Raw genomic sequence first — 20,166 nt, forward strand, 5'->3', positions numbered from 1 at the left:
TTTTACAATTCGAATCTGGAACTTCTCGCTTGCCGGGCGACTGCTCTTCCGGAGCTATCCGGGCCCACACTCGATACTCTCGCTCACCTATTTTATTTGATTAAATTACAAAAAGTACAACAAAAATATCATAAAAGTAATCCCACATCTATCATTGAACTTTGCTAGATTTAATCCTCAATCCCGAAATTTACTTTCGGTTCAAGGATTAAGATAAGAAATTTCATCTTCTTCCTCATCCTGTCGTTCGCTCAACTTATTTACGTAAGTTTTCGCAGTTTAAGAACAACTTTAGCTTCGTTTACGGTATCTTGCGCGAAATTTCTGCAGACTGCAGCTTTCTCCCTTTTTTTTCTTATTCTACGTCATTCCGGCGAAGCACTTGAAGAGTAATAGCAATTATTATTTGCGTTGGTGGGTCGACGGTAATTCCGCCAATAAAGTGCGCTTCTATCCGGCGCGAGCGTTTTCGTTTCGTTTCGTTTCGTGTTTCCGGAAGTAGAAACAACTAGTTTCCCTCCGTTTTTCCCGTCAATGAAATACGTTTCTCCCAGAGCAGTCGCCGCGCGTTTTGTTCCTCGTGCTTTCGCTGGTGCATCGCGCTTGGAAATCGCGCTGCAGAAAATAACAGGTGGTTTTCTCGCGCACTTAAACGCCGGCGTGTCCGATGGCGCTCGGCCACCATCTGTGCGCTAAAATCTGATAAATAAAACAACGCTCGTCGCTTTATTTCTACGGTTGTTGTTACAGCGGCAAGAAAAGCCGAAAGCTTCTGCATATTTTGGAAGCGTTTTCGCTCTGTATGACCTATAAATTTTTAATCCTATTATCTACGCACCAATTTTACAACGGGAACATACAACGAAACGTTTTGTTCTTATTTTGAAGAAAACTTTTTGAAAAAAATTACGGAGTAGCTTCTCTTCGTTTCATAATTTTGCAGTGTTGTAGAATTACATTTGCAACAATGTAGAGTTATTTATTTGAAAACTAAAAACTCGTTTGCTCTTATGATGCATTGCAACCAAGGAAAATAATCAATGAACGCGACAGCTAACAATGACGGCGGACACACATCAAGCGTCAAAGAGATACTATAAATTCCAGGTTTCTGTTATCTCGTCGCTCCGTTAAAAGGGGATTTATTGCGAGAAAAATGCAAAAGTAATATTTCAATGTTGACCATCGCAATGCAGTGGATGTGGAATACCGCGGTATCAAGTACCGCGGGACGTTCCGCTGTAAAATCGTTTATAGTCATCCGCTGGCGGAATTTTTATTTGCGCCCGTACCGGCAACACGCGATGAAATATGTATATCGTACTTTACGAGAATCCCGTCTTTCCTTTTTTTTTTCCTTTAACGATCCGCTACCATTGTGCCGCGGTAGTAGCGACCGCAACCGTAATTCTCTCGCGAGAAATTGGAAAGTCGTGTATTTTACCCCGCGAGGATGACGTTCCCTTCCGTTAAACCGAGCGCACGGGAGATGCTACGCCGCAGACAATTATCCTCGTACGCAGCTGCCAACTTCCGTATTTTATTAAGTCCCGCGATATGTCCCGCTTGCACAATGACAATTCCCTAAAGGCGGCGTTAAATTATAGCGATCTGCTGCCTTTATGACGTCTGTTGAAAATTATGAAAGGGAGAACTCGACCAGGCTCGCCGCGCTTTCTACGAGGCCATAAATTTCAAGCGAAAATTGGAGAGACACCGCGACGCGTTACTCTGCAGCTAATATTGATTATTAATTAAATTGTTGAAAAAAAAAAAATTTATTTCGACATATATTATAAAAGATTAAGTATACTCTTTTAACTTCGCATCTGGCGCCGCAATTCAGAATAAATGACGGATCGGTGACTTCAGAAATATATCAGGCGTTCTTCACTTTTCGCGAGAGTATAAATCTCCTTATTCCCCTCGGGGATTTATAATACAATTTTTTACGTGCTTTTTTTCGCGCAAACTACAATTGTGGCTAGAATCAAAATTTATCCAAGCAAACAATGAAGTGAGGTGGAAAATAAAAAAGGAATAATAGAAAAATGGGATAATAGAAAAATATGAAAGCGCGATCGAGGGGCGGTTAGGAAAAGATAGGGAAAGGCCTCGTGGGAAGCAAACCACGTGCAAACACGTTAAGAAGATCAGCAATATAAATGCACAGAATATAGAGAGGTCGGTACAATGGTGGGCAATGTGTGCTTTACGTCGCGTCACTCATTCCGATGCAATTCAAATTGGCATTGGATAGCTCGGTGGTAGAACAGCTCGAGCAGTTGTCAAAAGAAAAACCCTTGTGCACATCCTGCAAATCTTTTTTTTCTGATTGCCCGGACGGGCATAGCTTCGTTATTTTTGGAAAATTTAAGAGACGAGGTTTTCGAATCATACTTTCAGACTTAAAATGCATTTCTAAAACTAGTGGATTTTTCATTCCATCTGACGTCTGCTACCTTTAATCAAAGTACACTCGAAAGTATCTAGTTTTGATGAAAGAGTTAATTTGCAACACTTTGGCGACAATATCAGCGAAATAATAACGGTAGTGAAATAATAACTGCGTATTTAACTTGTGATAATTAACAATGCTAGTTAGTTGCGACGTAGTTGTAAACATACGTGCCGTATTATTAATTACTTGATAATAAATAATTATTAAACGTACTACGCGTTAATTAAACCGCAACACAATAAGAGACCTGCAAATTATTGATTGCAAATTTACAAGTTAACAATGGAGTCCTTTCTTCAAACGTTTGCCGGTTAAATTTCAACTGTCATTATAATAATATCATGTTATTCGACTAGAATATAGCAATAAGTAATCGGATTAATTTTGCGCTGCACTAATTAAATTAAAAGTAGAATAAACGAATAAAACGACAAGTTTGCAAACTTGCGCTTGCTAACTTCCGTATTAAGTCAAAAGTGATGTGCTTACATCTGGACAGTCAATACCAGCAAGGCTTTGTTGTTTGATACCGGCAGCATTAATCCCTACGTAATTTCAATCTACCATCGACAGCGCTGTACACAATCCGATACCGTAGTCAGCGTTTTATTCATTGACGGCTGTCTGGACTCAAAGACTTTCAGTTACAAACACGAGCGCTAAAGCAAGCAAAGACCCGCGCCCAGCTTGGTAGCTCAGCTTGAATTAACAATAAGCAAGAGCAGCCTGAGGGACTCGCCGTATTTGACTTCACGGCGGCAAAAGTGTCCTACCTTATGACGTTTGCTAAAACCTTGCAATTTATGTCCGCGCGTATTCCTTCTTTGACGGCTCCTCGAGCTTTTCTTTTTCCGCTCTGCGAACTCAAAAGGTTGCGCGAAACATGAAATATGAATGCAGCTCAAGTAGTCGCGAACGCAAACGTTCGTGTCGAATGCGTCGTATGAATTGTTTATTCCGGCAGCGCCGTCGTCATTTTCTTGAAAATTCTTCTCGGACAAATGCGCATATTTCAATTATTACTGTTCGCCATATGTGCAGTTCGATATTTTATGTTTTAAAATATATCTCGACTCTGCTTCAATTGTCACTTGAGGCATAATCGACATAAACCTCACTAACAATATCGCAGGTGCCATCGCGTTTATGGAGTCAGCACGATATCCGCAGCGGTGAATCGATGTTCTGGAATTGCGACACGGCGACCTCATAAAATTTCGCAATTCGGGACGTGAAAATCCTTCGAAGCGAAAGTGGCAGTTCACGTCCGTAAAAAAAAAAAACGAACGTATGGCGAAACGTTATGACATTTTAGAGAAATATTGTTTCAACCAGTTCTACTTTAATATTTAGATTTCTTATTTTACAGCACGATTCAATTTGGGTAATACTATAAGTAGACGATTGATAGCGGGGCTAAAAAATATTCGGTTTAATAACGGGGCTCTTATTTAACTTGATAATTATTTCAATAATTGTTACATTTGCTATTAATGCTTACGTGACAGTGTTGAATTTCACGTATCTTCTTTGCAACAATTACACGCGCGATCTAACAATGAATTTTCCACCAAACAGATTTTACTCCAAGGGTAGTGAATTCATGGCGAAACTAACAGATGATGCTTATTAATTTAGCAAAAAGTCCATTATCTCATATTACGAGCCTGCCTCATAATAGAGGACCCTCCTCTACTTCTACAAATTAGGATATAGGATAAAGATCTTTTCCAATTAAATCTGTCAGTGGCATGCTATGATACACTGCAGTACACAAAGTTTTAAACGACGTAACGATTCCAATGTTTAATATACTTGGGGATTTTTCTGATTTCATAAATCGAGTAATTGAAAAGGACTGACATGCAGGAGAAAATCGTGTGTTTGTAAAAGGTTTCTATGGCATGATAAAAAGCACATATAGCGTCCCCAGTGCATCGAAAAGCGGCGGCTTTTGTCACATATCGCTAGGGTGAAATAGGATTCGTTACGAGCCGAAAATCCGTTTCATTGGGAAGATTCAATAAAAACGCGGACGAAGCCCGATTTTTTTAAATCTGCGCAAATAAATCTCGAAACTCTGGGAGCTGCGTGATATTTTTTTGCCCGTCGTACGCGATAAAACATTCAAAAAGTCGCATAAAAATTGCATTCGGTGATACATGAAGCGTGAAGGACGATATGGTCTTGACAAAAGTAGAAGACGTGTAACGTTGGCAAGGCATGAATTCAAGGCAATTAGAAATTTTTCACAATGTGGAGCAAGTCGACCGCAAACTGATTCCGTTGTGACAAAAAAGAGAATAGCTGTAACTCTTATGAAAAATGTACCTCCTTCCAATTAATTTTTACATTAGGTATTAGAGAAAACAAAATAGTTACTGAATACTATTTTGTAAAAATAATTGCAACAAACACCGTTACCGTTTTTCTATGATTGTATCAAACGCTTGCATTGTCGTATTCTCGCATGTTTTATTTAACAATTGACGATAGCACATTCTTTTAAAAACTGCACGCGAATTAAAAAAAATTGAATATTAGATATTGTAATGCTATCAGTCTGAAACAAAACGCGAGTAAATCTGTAAATCCGATAAAAGTAAACAAATTGCAAATGCAGCAAATATGATTATTCAATCAGTCCGCGACTGCATATTCAGCTTTCACTCGTGTACGAGAATACATTCATTACGCGCCGATGCAATTACACATTCCTTTTAGCGAGTTCTCGGGAAAGATGACGGGAGACTCGCATTTCTCGCGCGAGAAACGTTAGACACTTCTACAAGGCGATTCGCGAGAGAGTAAGTCGATTTTACATTTAATTCCGGCATTTGTTTAAGAGAACAAAGTAATAGGATTTTTATTAAAAGAGAATTTTCTCTCTAATTTTATTTTTCTCAAGTACATTATTTCTTCATTAATAATGAGATTTGTATTGGTGTTGAAATATTAAGATTGAAGCTAGTACCTCACCGTGATTCGCGCGAGAGGAAAGTCAGATAGGGCATGTCGACACGTTCCCGTGAGGACGTACGTGTTCCAACGTGTTCCTCATTACATATTACGACTGCATATGTTCTGTATGCGCGCCATGCACTCCTTCCACACCGGAGGTGCTCTCATCGCAATTTCCTCGTCGCATAGCTAAATGGTTCTAACGTGTTGAGACTGACGCCAGTCATTTTGAATGTCCCGACTACTATAGAACAATGACAGCTACACATATGAAATTTAATGAAGATTGAGGGCTCAGGATTCTCTCAGAGCGATGGGGGGTGTTTATGAAACACTCGAATGCTTTAAATGCCACCCTTGAAATTCTTCTTTTTTTTCAGTAAAAAATGCACGATATAATAAAAGCACGAAATAATAATATATAAAAACATTGGAATCACGATAACGAAAAATTTCATTAGTTTTTTGGAAAAATAAAAAAGAGATTTTTTGACACACATATTTTATATCTAATGAAAAGAATTAGATGGTATGTGTAAAATAATTTAAAAAAATAATACGATTTAAACAATTAATAAAATTTATAAGGCTCTAATGTGAAAACACAAATTCGAAGTAATAAAGGAGTAAAAGCCAAGACAGGATGTTAGTGTCTAAATTAGTGTCTAAATAATTTTAATTTTTAATCTATTGCAAAAAATAATACCTCAGCCAGGGTTTGAAATATGTTTAATACACGCGATATAAGTTATATTGTTACTTTTAGTATCTTACGTTTGTCATGAAAATTCATTCGTGACACGCGTCATTCGCGTATGGATATGTGTGTATACATGTACATATATAATTATTATACAAGTGCATTAACACACAGTATGGTATATAAATTGCAAATGTGGTTCATAATTAATACACCGAGTGTCACCTGGTAATCGAGATATGAAACCGCACGATGTTTATCGACTGCAAGTATGTACCATATACGATTCCCCGATGCAAGTTGTAAATCTAACAAAATGTCATACGCTACTTCCGCAAATAATTATACCACAAATCTATTATTTTACAATAATTAATTTTTGACGTCGCTGAATAGGAATTTTTTATGCGAAGGGTGCTCGGGAGTGAAAAAACTCACATAGAACTTATTATAATAATTACAATATTTATTATCACAAACTATGAATTACAGATCGTACACAGTAATGTAAGAAAAGCCCATTTGTCGCGAATTCATTCCAGTCCCCTTTGTCGCGCGGTGAAATCGCAATCGGTACTACGAATATCTTAATCATTCCATTGACGGATCTTTACACAATTGGATAGAAAATTAGTCTTCGCAAAGAGGACCGAAACAATCCTTTGAAGAATTGTGACTTACAATGAGAATTTCCCTCAGGCCTCTCCGTCATCTATTTGTTTATTATTATACACGATATATCGCCTGAAAATTTCACGAAGAAGGCACCCTTTGACAGTGAAAATTATACACTTAAAAATAGATAAAAATTATATTGTTTTCGTAAAACTACTATATACATTCACAAACTAATGAAATTGTAGATGCTATAAAATCTTCGTATCTCGTGCTAGCCCTTTTTTTCAGCTCATTTTCATTTCACGCGTATTATACTTGTAAAGTGCTCGTGTGATTTTCGAAAAATTTTTTCGTAAAATATATTTTTGCATACCAAAAATAATCAACTATATAATTATGTCAACTATATAGTTATATAGGATATATAATTATTTATATATATATTTTCATATTAATATATATCTAAACAATTATAAATAATTTTATATATATAGAACTATTAATGTATGCAATTATATAATTAGAACTAACAATAAGTACATAATTATATAAGTATATACATTTATGGGTATTTTGTGTGTGCTGATAAATTGGTAGAATAAAAAAAGCTACAGTTCGTATCGGCTCCGCAGTTTACTTTCGAGAAACGTGCACGCTTTGGAATGTGGCGACGAAAATGATCCTAGGACGCATTTTTGACCGATGTAATCTGAATTATAAATAATTTAGAGGTATTCCTCTCTCGCTTTGTCGAACTGCTCGAAGAGCGCACCGAACTGTAGCTGAGCCCATCGAACTTTGCCACGCTAGATCGGAACTTTCTATTTTTCGTCAATTCTTTTTCTCTTTTTCTTTTGTTCTTTACCTTCTCAAAACGTTGCTCTCTTCTTGCCGTGATCATTACGTATGTATAAAACAATTATTGCAATTTGCCTAGCGATAAAAAAAAAGAAAACGAATTCTTAAACAATAACAAGGTATACCACGTGCTGCTAAGAATCACATAAATGCTCGACGTTCCCGGTGATCCGTGTCTCGATTACGACCAGCTTCTTTTGATATCGCGGAGAACCGTGAACGTGATTCTTCGAAACGTTAGTCCATCGAAACGACAACGGCCCTTGCCCTCTGCGGCTTGTGTCATCGATCGTGTTTCAAAGCACGGTCTAATATCGGGATTATTTTGCCAAATACGTTTTCCGACGCCACTGGTATGCAAGAAGGGACTCCACGTCGAACATCGCATTTCTTCTATTTGCGAATGAACATAAGATAAATGATTCTGCATACGTTTGACATCTAAATAAACTCGGCAAAATTGTATCGATATTAATCGTTGCTTTTAGAAAATGCTACTGTCGCAAACGATACGGTTAACAGTGTCTCAAAAAATTTTCCCCGTTCAGTGCGATCGCGCGGAGCGAACTTTTCATTTGTCAGATTGATATGTGTACACGCCATACCGATCGATAGTGATTGATTAGTCGCAAATTCTCGTCGTAAGTAAACAGAAGTTTCACAATTTCCAGCGGAATAAATTTCTCTTAGCTAATCTTAATTAATGTCATCTAAGTAATTTCTTCTTAAATTAAAATACCATCATATATATACGATAAATTCTCATATATCTTTGTATACTGTCAAATTGTTAAAATACCGCTCTCGACATATCGGTCAAATCTAAAAGAACTAAAAAGGTATTCGCTTGTCGCTTGTCAATTAATCGATTCCGCCTGGAATTCGTCGCATGAGAAAAGCGATTATTTCGTATTGCAAATCTGACGAGCAACGGGTCATCGCGAGTAGACATTTTGCGACGCACTGTCGACGCTCCCGCAGACTTATTTGACATGTTCGGCTACAATTAATAGGAAATTTACTCAACAGTTTCGCATTGACTGTGACTGGATCTTCGGCGACACCTCATTACATGTGAATAGTCGCGGCCGTATAACGAGCCTCGCCTCTTCGCCAGCTCCATTGGCTCGGACGATACTGAAAGGTTAATTCCGTGATAGATGAGATCAGCAAACGCATTAACACATTCGATTAAGAAACCGGTAAGGCGGAAAATCCGCCTTTAATAGCCAATTAAAGTGAAAAACAATTATCGATATTCCAATGAATATATACAAAATTATATTATTGTAATAATCGATATCAACGAGTGAGATCATCAATATTTAATCTTTAATGGGTAATAATAAAGAGAGTCAATAGGCAATAAGTAATAAATAATATTTTAATCAGCAATACTGTCAATGCCAGCGATGGTGTATTAAAGGAGAATAGTAAATTGAGAAAAATCGATAATTATTCGTTTACGTAATGCTATTACAAATTAATAGTATACTATAAAGAGAACCAGTCTTACCCTGATCAGCATCTGTCCTGATGGGCTGTGAGGATTGCGATAGGCGTATACCCCCCAACCCGCGAGACCCACCACAAAAGCGACGACGGTGAGAATACCGATTATCCCGGAAACGCTCATGTTCACCTTGTTCGAAGCTAAAAAATAAACGGAATAAATTGCTACATTCAATTGCGATTATCCCGGATTTCAAAAGAAAAGAGAGAGAGAGAGCAATTAATACACGCCAATTTCAATTAACAATGAAACGAGCTTGGAACTAAATAATCACGGAAATCACTCAACCCAATTTCAATCGGTTCTAAGATGAAGAAGTCGCACTTTTCATATAAATTTGAAGCTACTTTACATCACGCACGGATCTACATGCGTAAGATTTTGGGGTTTTGTCAAATTCAACCAGTGACTCGAATGACGCAAATGACTCAAACGAACGTTAAACGAAGGTACTTACCAGGGCTCTCCAGGGAACTGCTGCCAGATCGCTCTTGCTTTATGCCCATCTCGTTGGAGGCGATTGACTCTTCTGGATGCACGTGACCATCGTGGTCATACTGATAGGGCCCTCTGTAAGTCGTTATCTGCGCCGGACAATTATCCGCATCCTTGATGTTACGCTTGTCGCAACCCTTCTGTAACCACTCCTGTTTCTGTCGGGATGTGCCGGTGCTGCATTTGTTCAAGTCCGGACACCACTTACAGTCGAAGTCGGGTTGCACCTTCGTCAGGCAGTCCCGGCAATTGTCGAAATTGAGACACGTGGGCAATGCTTTCAGGGAGATGACCGTGCAGTTCTTTATGTCCTGCCGGTCGAAGTGGACACGGTGGTACTCGTAAATGGTTTTCCGGCGCACAACTGCGAAGCGAGATCAGCGAATTGAATTTTCGTGGTGTATCTTCAAGTATTGGAACGATTTTGAATCTGCACGAGAGACGATAAGCATTCGCGATATGTGATTTAAATCACAACTTCGAGAATTTATATTTGAACTTAATAAATTGGAGCATGTTCTTGTGTAATTTAAATACGCCGAATAATATTTTGCGCGCGATAACTTGAAATCCTACGTCGTGAATGTCTGTCGTAACTTTTATTGCGAAAGTGATGGACCATACGAGTTTGTCATCGTAGAAAGTCGTAGAAGTTACGCTACTTCGTATGTAATTTCCGGTCGTTTCTCGGACGTCAAGTCAGACCGAGTCCAGTGAACATCGTCGTCAATTCGCGCAAAAGTTTTTCTATGTCCGACGAGATCAATAGCGATGGCGCAGATATTATCCCGCGACGGTTACGCAAATTGGGTAATAAGCGAGCGAACACTCACAGAACACGGTTCGGTCCATGATGTAGGCATCGCTTAGGCCGACCTTGACGGGATGCATCGTGTCCTCGATTTCCTTGAGAGGGAGCGGTATCACCGAATAGACAAACACGATGTCTCCGTTCTGATGCAAGGTCACCTGGAAAGTGAACTCTCCGTCTGCTGGCTTGTCCTGCAGCACCACCTTCTCCCATTCGACCGTAAACGCCGTACCTGCCGCACAGATCAAAAAGGGAATATAACAATCTCGCGCTGCGATCCGTGCACGACTCCGACGACTGTTTTGCGCCCGTGTTTCTTTGCCACCGGTTGCTTGACGAGGCGTGTAATTACGATCGGCAAATCGTCGTGCCGATTTATTCTTCCTCTCTCGCCCTCCTCTCTCACCTAGAGGCTGCTGATTGACTACTGACGCGATCGCTTTGCGACACGATCAGCTCGACGAGGAGAAAGGATTTAGAAAACCAGCTTAGAAGGATCCGAAAGGCCTATCGACTCTTTCGACAAGCATGCGGGATTTTAGAAGAACTCGCTTATCGCAATAAGATTTCTTTAAATCTTAAAGGCGCAAGTTATTTGAAAGCCACGGCAAACGCAAACACGTGAAGAATCTCGCTTAAGCGGCTCGATTGCAACGGGCTTTGATTATCAACGATTAACTTCGGAGGAACATGTAAGAGCGAACGTCCTTCAGATGGCACGAAAACGCCGTCCGAGATTCCGATGACTCACCGTTGTCAGCGTACTTGACGTAGCTGGTGTTTGACAGGCGGGTATCGAAATTCGCCATGAGCGGTGCAATGTACTGGGTGGCAGCCAGCCAGCTGTGCACGTAGTCGCCGGTGTACAGAAAACCGCCGGTAGCGATAGTGATATTGCGCACGTTGTAGCCGTAGAATGGGAAGTCGAACGTGAGCTTAACGGTCTGCAACAGTATGCGAATCGCTGCTCAATTCTGAAACTTATCCTTAGCGAAATTAGGGATTGAATATTCTGAATGTAAATGGACGTCATATTTGTACGGTACGTAGTAGTCGCTGCTCTTTCTATATCATTCTCAATTTCTCACAACAGTCGTTGTAATGCGAAATACTGGCAAGCGAGTCTCACCGCAGCACGTCGATGGCTCTGACTGAGCAGATGATTGACCCTCAGATCCGGGTGATTATCCAAGTCGACCCAGTATTTCTTGCAAATGCCGTCGTTGATGATAAAAGTGCTGTTGTAATACTGATGCGTGTCGTTGACCATCTTGGTGATGTTGTTCTGCATGAGCGTGGTATTAGTCACGTCAGAAAATTTGCTGATCGAAATATCGTCAATATCGTCGATTTTCATCGCGTCCTCTGCCGCGTTCTTTGCCGCCGGCGGTTCCGACTGCTTCACCTCGCCAGTGTCGGTGATATTGCGTATCGACAGGGTACGATTCGCCCATATGTGCAGCGTCTAAGGCGAACGGATTTCAAACGGGTACAAAATTGTTAAACGATCACGTTTTCGATGCGATTGACAAAATTAGAGATATTTCGCCTCACCTGCGAATCTGAGCGTAAAAACAATTCGATAGACCCACCACTAATACTTACTGTGTCGGTTGCAGGGTTTGCTGCCTGCGACGCCTTCTTCTTAAAATCCGGCTTGGGGCTAGAGACAGAGCCGGATGGCCGAACAGTGGTGGACGTGGCATCGCTGGTCGAGTAAGCCGCCGAGTATGTTACGTCGGTGGATGCATTGGTTGTGTTTGACGTCGCCGGTTGTGTTGGTGAGGCTGGTTGCTGCTGCTGCTTCTGCGGTTGCTGTTGCTGTTTCTGCGGTTGTTGTAGCTGCGGCTGTTGTGGTTGCGATTGCTGCTGTGGTTGCTGCTGGGGTTCCTGATGCGGTTGTGGTGGCTGCTGCTGTTGCTGTGGCTGCTGCTGGGGTTGCTGATGCGGTTGTGGTGGCTGCTGCTGTTGCTGTGGTTGCGGCTGCGTCAAAGGTTGGTCCTTAAGTAATTCTGCTTTCTGCTCGGTTGCCACCACCGATTTGTCAGGTGCCGCACGGCGTACCCTCGCTACATCCTCGCCGTCGATCAGCCTGATATTTGAAAACAGGTGATCGAACGACGACTTGCCATTCCATCCAGCGTAACTGTAGTAAGAGTGGTCTGCAATGTAGGAGAAAGCGCATTCTAGTTTTAACGTCGAAATCTTGAGACATATTGAAAAGAAATAGGTTCTAATACTAGAGTACACGTTTTTGTCTTTTCTCAGATTTTTCAGAAATAGAGTGAAACAAATAACACTAGAAAATTTAATTTGAAATTTGTACAAGAAATTTTAAGTAATCTTACGGGGAACATTATTTACAGGAAGATTAAATTCAACGATATTACGAAAAATAAGTTACTTTAGAGGCAATTTTTAATGGGTTGAAATGATTTATTATATATTAAGTAAATTTAAGAAATCTTTCTTAATTAATAACGCATTCCTGTAGCCCACTTATTCTGAATTTAATAAGTGAAGAGCTTAAGCAGAATATTACATTAGGTCATATTCTTTTCTAGCAAACTGGTGAACAATCGAGATTGCTTATTAATCAAAGTAAAAATAGAAATTAAATATAAGATTAAATTTCTAATTTAGAAAATGTTATGCATAACAAAAAGCTTAACGAGCTCGTGAGAACCCAAAGTGATTAATTACGCTATTCGAGTGGAACGCGGTTGGTTAAGAGTTAAGAAAGAAATTGATGAATCTTAGTGTGTTTTTATTTTATATTTGATTTAAAAAATTCTTAACCGTCAAGCTTATGGAGAGAAATATGTTCCGTGTCTATCGCGAGACAAAGACTCGTCCTTGAGCTCGCGTTGCAATTACGATACTACGACTGATCATTGAATGATGACTAGGACCAATCTATGACACACACATGACCGTGTTGCATCGCGTGCATTGTCTCCGGTTCGCACAGGTTCGCCGAGAGTGATTCCCTTCGAGGGGATCGGGTGTCCATTTAACCGATGCATCAACGTCAAGCCCATCGCCGGGTGTCCGAGATCAGTGCCATGAAACGCGGATTAACCTCGATTTCTACGCTCGCGATAGCCGCGGTGCGATTAATGGACAGTTCGGGGGCAAAAGTGGCACGGGATAAACTTTTCACAACCCACCGTTCACATTAAATTCGTTGCCAGGATCCTTACAAATTACTATCGCGCGCGTACCGCCTTAACATATTCTGCATACTCTAGTTACAATTTATCGGCCGCGATATGAATCCCACATTACATAAATATGGATATGAATTAATATTTTCTTCATTTTGTGGACTAGCTTTGCTAACGCCAATTAAGTTTTGAGGTTGACGTTTCGTTAGAATGATAGAAAATCGGACAAATACGAATTATCTTATTTTTATACTAAATGAGGTTGCGAGAAATATAAATGCGTCGAGAATAGTTTTTGTCGCTTAAAATTAGATGGTTAAAATCGGGAATAAATTTTCTTTTAGTAAATAGATTTGATAATTTTTCAGTTAATAGATGATGATTATTCTGTGCCGTAAAAGAACGTGTAGAAACGTCGGAGAGGAACGGGAAGTTAGGCGGCACGATCGACCGGATAGAGCAATAATTGACGATCCGACAAATCGGAGCGAACGTGCAAGCTTGACGTCAATGTAAAAGCGCAAGCCGAAACCAATCAACCCGGGCAGTCTGCTATCTTGGCCCTTTTTTCCTCGCTGCAAAACTATCTCCCTTTAATAATCCTAAAATCTGTTATTTTTCCCTTTTGAAGAATTTCGTGCCGTGATTTAAATTTCCAAATCATTATTTCAGACATTTTCTGAAAAATGACCAAACGCGCGTGCGAGAAAAAGTGATTAATCGAACAACCGGAATTAACGACAAACGCTAATTTGTAGACTAATGTCGCTCGTTGAACAAGCAGAAAGATAAAAAGAAAATAATGTCAACGCATAAAGCCGCCGAAAAACTGCTATCAAAGCGTGCTTGGAGAACTTTCACCGAATGAGTCAATTCTCAGAGATACGAGCAAGTTTCATTAGCCGTGCACCGCTGAATCGACTCGATTTCTTAATAGCCGCGGCGAATCGTAAAGTCGCTTCGCCGAATTGCGCAGATCGTAAACGCAAGCGACTTGGGCAACGTGTGAAGCTGCGTCGAGTTTTCGCGCACGCATATTGTGTCGTCGCGATTCAATCGTCACGTCGATGCACGATCGCGACTGTCGTCACTCGAGGTGGATGTAATTATTCTAATTGTACAATCGTTATTTCGGATACATAATTCGCGAATCGTAATGTAAATTTATGAGGTTTGCGACCGACTTTCGCGGAATTAATATTCACAACGCCGACCATTTCGGAGTGATAACAGTAATATACGTACGACATGCGTGGACAGCGCGTTAAACTTTCGCGTGAATATAATACGCTTGTAGAAAGGTACTCTTGAACAAATTAAATTGAACAGAAGCGGAGCGAAGCAGTCGAGCGCGTAGACCGCTTACGTATTGTGTGCCTCCCACGTTACATCGCTTTAACATTATTTGCCGCAATTATTGAGAGACTGCGGGTCACGAGGAGAATTGCGAGATACGCCGCGAGTTGCGACACGCGTCAGAAATATTTCTTTTATTCCAGAACGTTCGATCTCGCGCGTTTCACACGCGAGTACGTTTCCCATTCTTTTCCTTCCCGGCGCATTTTCGCGTCGCGGCGACATTCCGCGCGTAGACCAGACGTCGTGCAAGACGCGCAGCCTTGGACGCTATCAGTGAATGTCAATGCGAAGTTACGCCGCGTCTTAAATGGCACGGTTGAAGAACAATTTCTTACTGCGAAGACGAGTCGGGAAAAAGTATCCTGCATTCACGGCAAACGCAAAATGTACACCAGGAATCACTGGTGCCTTCCCACATGAATTTAGGCACAGATAGAACACATGTACATTTTCCATGCACCTACTCGACCTACTCTAATTCGATTACTAATTGTGGCCCCCAAAATGGGTTGCTAGCTGTCCTTTTTTTCCCAGAGTATATGCAAAATGCAAAAATGTGCCGGAATGTGCACAAATTTATGCGGAAAGACATCGGTGATTGCTAATGTACACAGATAGGCAGGAATGCCTGGACGTTTCTATAATTATAGAATACATAGAGTTGGGAAAGTTACTTTGTAAAAGTATCTAGTTACAGTTCTTTTGCTAAAAATCATTAAACAAATGAGATACGTTGAAATCATGTTTCGTTGAATCTACTAAATTTTTATTCACTTCGACCAAGACGTTTGCTAGATTTCAAGAAATGAATTTTCTTAGAGATTCCAGTCTCAATCGAATAAAATGTTGGTTAAAGTAAAGAAATTATTTCTTTGAAATTGAATAAAAGTCAAAGAAAATTTGTTTGACTGGTTTTTCTGGGTGCAGTTCGAACGCTCAACATTAATTAGCTCGGGTGATAATACTCGAAATACGAACAGCACCGACGACCGACACAGCCACGTCGATTGTGCAGCGCATCGAAGTGCAATACACCGCCGTATCTCACAGGCGCAATTAATATTCGCGCGATACTCATTAAACGTGTGCGAGATTTTAAAGGATAGCTTTGTGTATATGGTATCTCTGCGTCGCTGATTAAAACGCGCGTCGGCTCCGGCGAAGATAAGGCGAGACCGCCTCGGCGCGGCGTCTCGACGCATCCACACGTACGCGCGACATATTTTTAGACGACGCGAGTAAAAGGATGCTCCCACGTCGCAATTTTTACGCCTAAAACGAACGACAAAGAATAGATGACGTGTCCCTCGGAATTATTTAGCGATGTGAATGAAAAAGTCAAGATAAGCTAATAATGGAGAAGGAAAAAGCAAGCGTGTAGAAACCTGTACACAAGTATCTTTCCTCGAGACCATTCTGTACTTCGGAGTTTGTCCGGTTAATTAAAAAAACTTTTTTTTTATCAGTCTGAAGCGAAATTGTGCGGCAAACATGTACCGACGATAACAGTCGTTATAAAACGATTAAAAACACGATGGCAATTACTTTTAATGCCGGAAAATGCAGTGTCATATTCACCCGCCGGTCTCATTAACCCGATTATTTTAATTATTATATAAAAGCATTTACACGCGCCGCTCCTAATTGACCCGAATGCGAATCTCGAAAACATTTCTTCGTCACATTTCTCAATGAGGAAGAAAAATTAATTACAGATTGAAAGTTGACCGGCTTGGTTGAGGAAATTTACTTGTGCGACATTAATTTTTATGCGAGGAATGTTTAGGTGTTAGCTTTGGGGAATTCCTGGCTCACATGTGGAGGGGGTTAATAGTTCGATAAATAAACATAACTGTATGTGCGAAACGATGGCCACCTTTTTCCCACGAGGCCGCTTAAGGTTTTAATGAATTGCAGATTGAACGAATTGATGAATATGGGATGTGGCTTTCATTAGATCGGGCAGATCGCGCGTGTAACAAAAATAGCCCTCCTCTCCGAAGAGTCCGTTCGCAATTTCGCGGGCAAGCGCGCGCGCCCGTGTCCTCGTTCTAAATCTTTTTAAGGAGATTCAGTTGTGTCGCGCGATCGACGACGGGTCCTTGGATTCATTCGCGACGATTAATCGACTTTAGCGCGACCACGAATAAATCATCCGTTATTTATGGTGCTTATCGATTTTCATAAAAACACGACAAGCAGAGAGAAATCAATTGCAGAACATTCTGTTTCTTCCCTTGGAAAAAATAAAAGGGAATTTTTCCACTTAACTCTAACGAAACGTAATAATACTTCTGCTACAATTCGAAAGAATAAAGGATATAAGAGCCAAGACAGGATACTATAGTGGTCGAATTAGTGAGAAGGGAGGTCCAGGTTCAAACCCTGGCTGAGGTAAATGTTTCGCAATAAATTGAAAAATTAAAATCATTTAGACACTATAATATTCTGTCTTGGCTCTTACATCCTTTATTCCTTCGAATTGTGATTTTACGCCAGAGCCTTATGCATTTTCTTGTACAAAGTATATTACAACTTTGTTGTTTAATATACCCCTTGAAGTTCCCGCGTATCTATATAAGTAATCGGATATTATTGGAGCTAAAACGGATCGCGATTTCACGATATTGTGATACCATGTAAACGACGTAGACCTACCTCACTCGGATCGATCATTTCTCATGGCACATTTTGTTTACCGGGCTGGTAATAGCGTGTGCGTGAAAGGTTTTCCATGTACGTCCGATAATAGGGCGCGCCCATTAATCTCATTACGATCATGCTTTTTCCGCTTCCTTTCACATTTTGCCACGATCCGCGATATCAGGGCGGAAACGACACCGCAATCAATGTCAATGTTACGCGCGCTGCCATCAAGCCACCCACATCCGCGGTCATTCCTTCCTCCCCGACTCTCAACGAAATTCGCGATCGAACGGGAGAAAAAAAAATTTCGCTGAAAGGAACACGAGGATTATGAAACTCTATTGATGAGGAAATGTTTTTATGAAATCTATAATAAAACAACATTTTCATCGATGACTTCATCGATGACTCGCGTAATTCGCCGCAAAAAGAAATCCGCGGTTCAAATGTCAGATAATAAGAAGCGCCGCGAGAGATGCAAGCGCGCAGGCGATCGAAACGTTTCCCGATCTTTCCTGCCACGCTTTTCCGGTGTGCAAAAATATCAGAGAATTCCAAAGGGATTAGTAATGCAAGCCGCGCCTTGAATATTGATAGGATATTTTAGCCAATTTGTATGCTCGATTATTTTCCTACGTTCCGTGAAATTTCACTACGACCTGCATTAACAAAGATATTATTATGCAATTTATATGACACTTTTACATGAATAATGTCGTCTAACTTTGATCTTAGGTTAAATCGTCTTTTGTCTCCGTCTAAACTGAAGAAAAAAATTTCGCTACCGTAGCTAGTCATGGTGTGCTAAAAATATTTTGCTGCCATAACTATAAATTTCTAAAGCACAGCAAACGGCTGTCGCACCTAACACAATAAGCGCAGTAGCAAAATATTTAGCTATCACAAGTAAATATTAGCTTAATTTGGTGGGGGGAAGAGAGCCAATGCGTACCAAACGCAGGTATTCGTGCGAAAATATCCAATGTAAAACTTTTGAAATACTAGCTGTCCATAATTTACAACTAAAATTTAGTGCCACATGCTTTTAGCTACGGCAGCTACATTTTCTTTCCGTGGAAGGGGATAGTTGGGTGAATGAAATTAGAATCAAGGTTAAACGACGTTGGTGAAAACAGCATATATCAAATATCAAGATAAACAGAGCGAGGCCCGCCACTGTGTGGGACAATTCGTCAAGATGATAAAGCTGGAGAGCCAACTCTTGCGGATAATAGACTACCTGTCTCCGCAAACTGTGTCCAAGATAAATCACATCAATCACGCCAACATCACAGTTTACATAGGACTGCGTACTAACAAGATAACAGACAAGAGTAGAGGACCGAAGCGACTCGCAGCTCCTAATGATCTAACATGCCAATAATCGCCAATTATAGCTGTGACGGCTGGTTTGTGTATGAGCGCACGTCTCGCAGTTTATTTTCTCGTCATTCTAGATCTCTTCCGAGTTCTATCGTTCATTCTTTATTATTCCAATAAAACTACTTAGATTTCTCGTGATTCATCGTTGTATCGTAGAAACTTGACTTTTGTAGATTCAGTGCTGGAAAAAGCGCGGTGCTATGAAACTGAAAAAGATACCTACGTATTTTTAGATTATGTCATAGAACGATTTTTTGCGCTCAATGAAATCAACAGTAGTAAAAATTTCGATAATTTTCCTCTCAACGATATCTAATCAATATCTATAACAATATCTAATCCAATTCATATCTGTATAAGACTATCTTGCTAGAGGCGCTTTCGCGAAGCGAATCCGAAATTAACGACCGGAGCGATTCGACTCGAGCAAAGTGCACAACCGTTGTCCTAGATAAGGCCGCTCTTGCGGTGAAAAGTCAGATGGAAAAACTGCAAGAAAGACCGGGTATGCAAATGTGATGTGTGCATTTGTGGGTGCTCGCCCGAGATAACGCGCCTCTTTCTTTCTCTCTCGTTCGACAAATAAGCAGATGCGGGTTTAGAGCCTGATAGCGGCTAATGAGTCAAGTGGCTGAAAACGTTTCGCGAGAACGCTGTTATGCCGGAGAGAGCGTGAATTGTAATGAGAGTAATTCAGATGTTCTTAAACTCACGAAATTACAACGGAAGCAAAATTTGAAAGAACATTTCAACAGCGATATTTTGAAGATGAAACGGATCGAAAAAAAAGTCAGTATTTTTTCGCGGCCTTGAAAATAAAGTCTGAATTAAAAGATTTGCGCACAAGTACTAAGAGATCTTTTGAAAAATTCTGGAGCAAATTTCGAAGAAAATGAAGCTATGGTGCAACACGAAAGTGTTTGAAAATTAAAATTGTTTTTCAATGGCATTACTTCTAGATATTTAAAATACCAGAAATACCTTGGGGAAATAATGATTCCGGTCTGACGTTTCTTATCTATTGCAATATAACGGTATTATACAAATAGCGTTATCGGCGTAATAAAGATAACATTCTGTTATCAGAAATAACGACGCGATTCTGTTGATTAAAATCGCTAATCATCCTAGTTTGCAGAGCGATATAATCCGTAATTATAATACAAACCGCCGCCCAAGGTCTTGAGTATTCTA

General features: G+C 40.3%; 1 protein-coding gene across 1 annotated transcript in view; it reads right to left on the reverse strand.

The window, feature by feature from the left end:
* Positions 1 to 7,586: 7,586 nt before the first annotated feature.
* The window catches only part of LOC105562666 (plexin domain-containing protein 2), a 34,116-nt gene continuing 21,536 nt past the window's right edge, over positions 7,587 to 20,166 (reverse strand). The window contains exons 2-9 of the mRNA XM_012013675.1: positions 12,383 to 12,579; positions 12,023 to 12,340; positions 11,547 to 11,882; positions 11,169 to 11,361; positions 10,440 to 10,649; positions 9,569 to 9,970; positions 9,115 to 9,251; positions 7,587 to 8,735 (exon numbers count right to left, since the gene is read on the reverse strand). Coding sequence (XP_011869065.1) covers positions 8,667 to 8,735; positions 9,115 to 9,251; positions 9,569 to 9,970; positions 10,440 to 10,649; positions 11,169 to 11,361; positions 11,547 to 11,882; positions 12,023 to 12,340; positions 12,383 to 12,579 — 1,862 coding nt within the window. The 3' untranslated portion in view covers positions 7,587 to 8,666. The remainder of the gene's footprint in view (positions 8,736 to 9,114; positions 9,252 to 9,568; positions 9,971 to 10,439; positions 10,650 to 11,168; positions 11,362 to 11,546; positions 11,883 to 12,022; positions 12,341 to 12,382; positions 12,580 to 20,166) is intronic.

The sequence above is a fragment of the Vollenhovia emeryi genome, unplaced genomic scaffold, assembly GCF_000949405.1.
Source record: "Vollenhovia emeryi isolate VEMERY1.0 unplaced genomic scaffold, V.emery_V1.0 DF939185.1, whole genome shotgun sequence".
Classification (NCBI taxonomy): Eukaryota; Metazoa; Arthropoda; class Insecta; order Hymenoptera; family Formicidae; genus Vollenhovia; species Vollenhovia emeryi.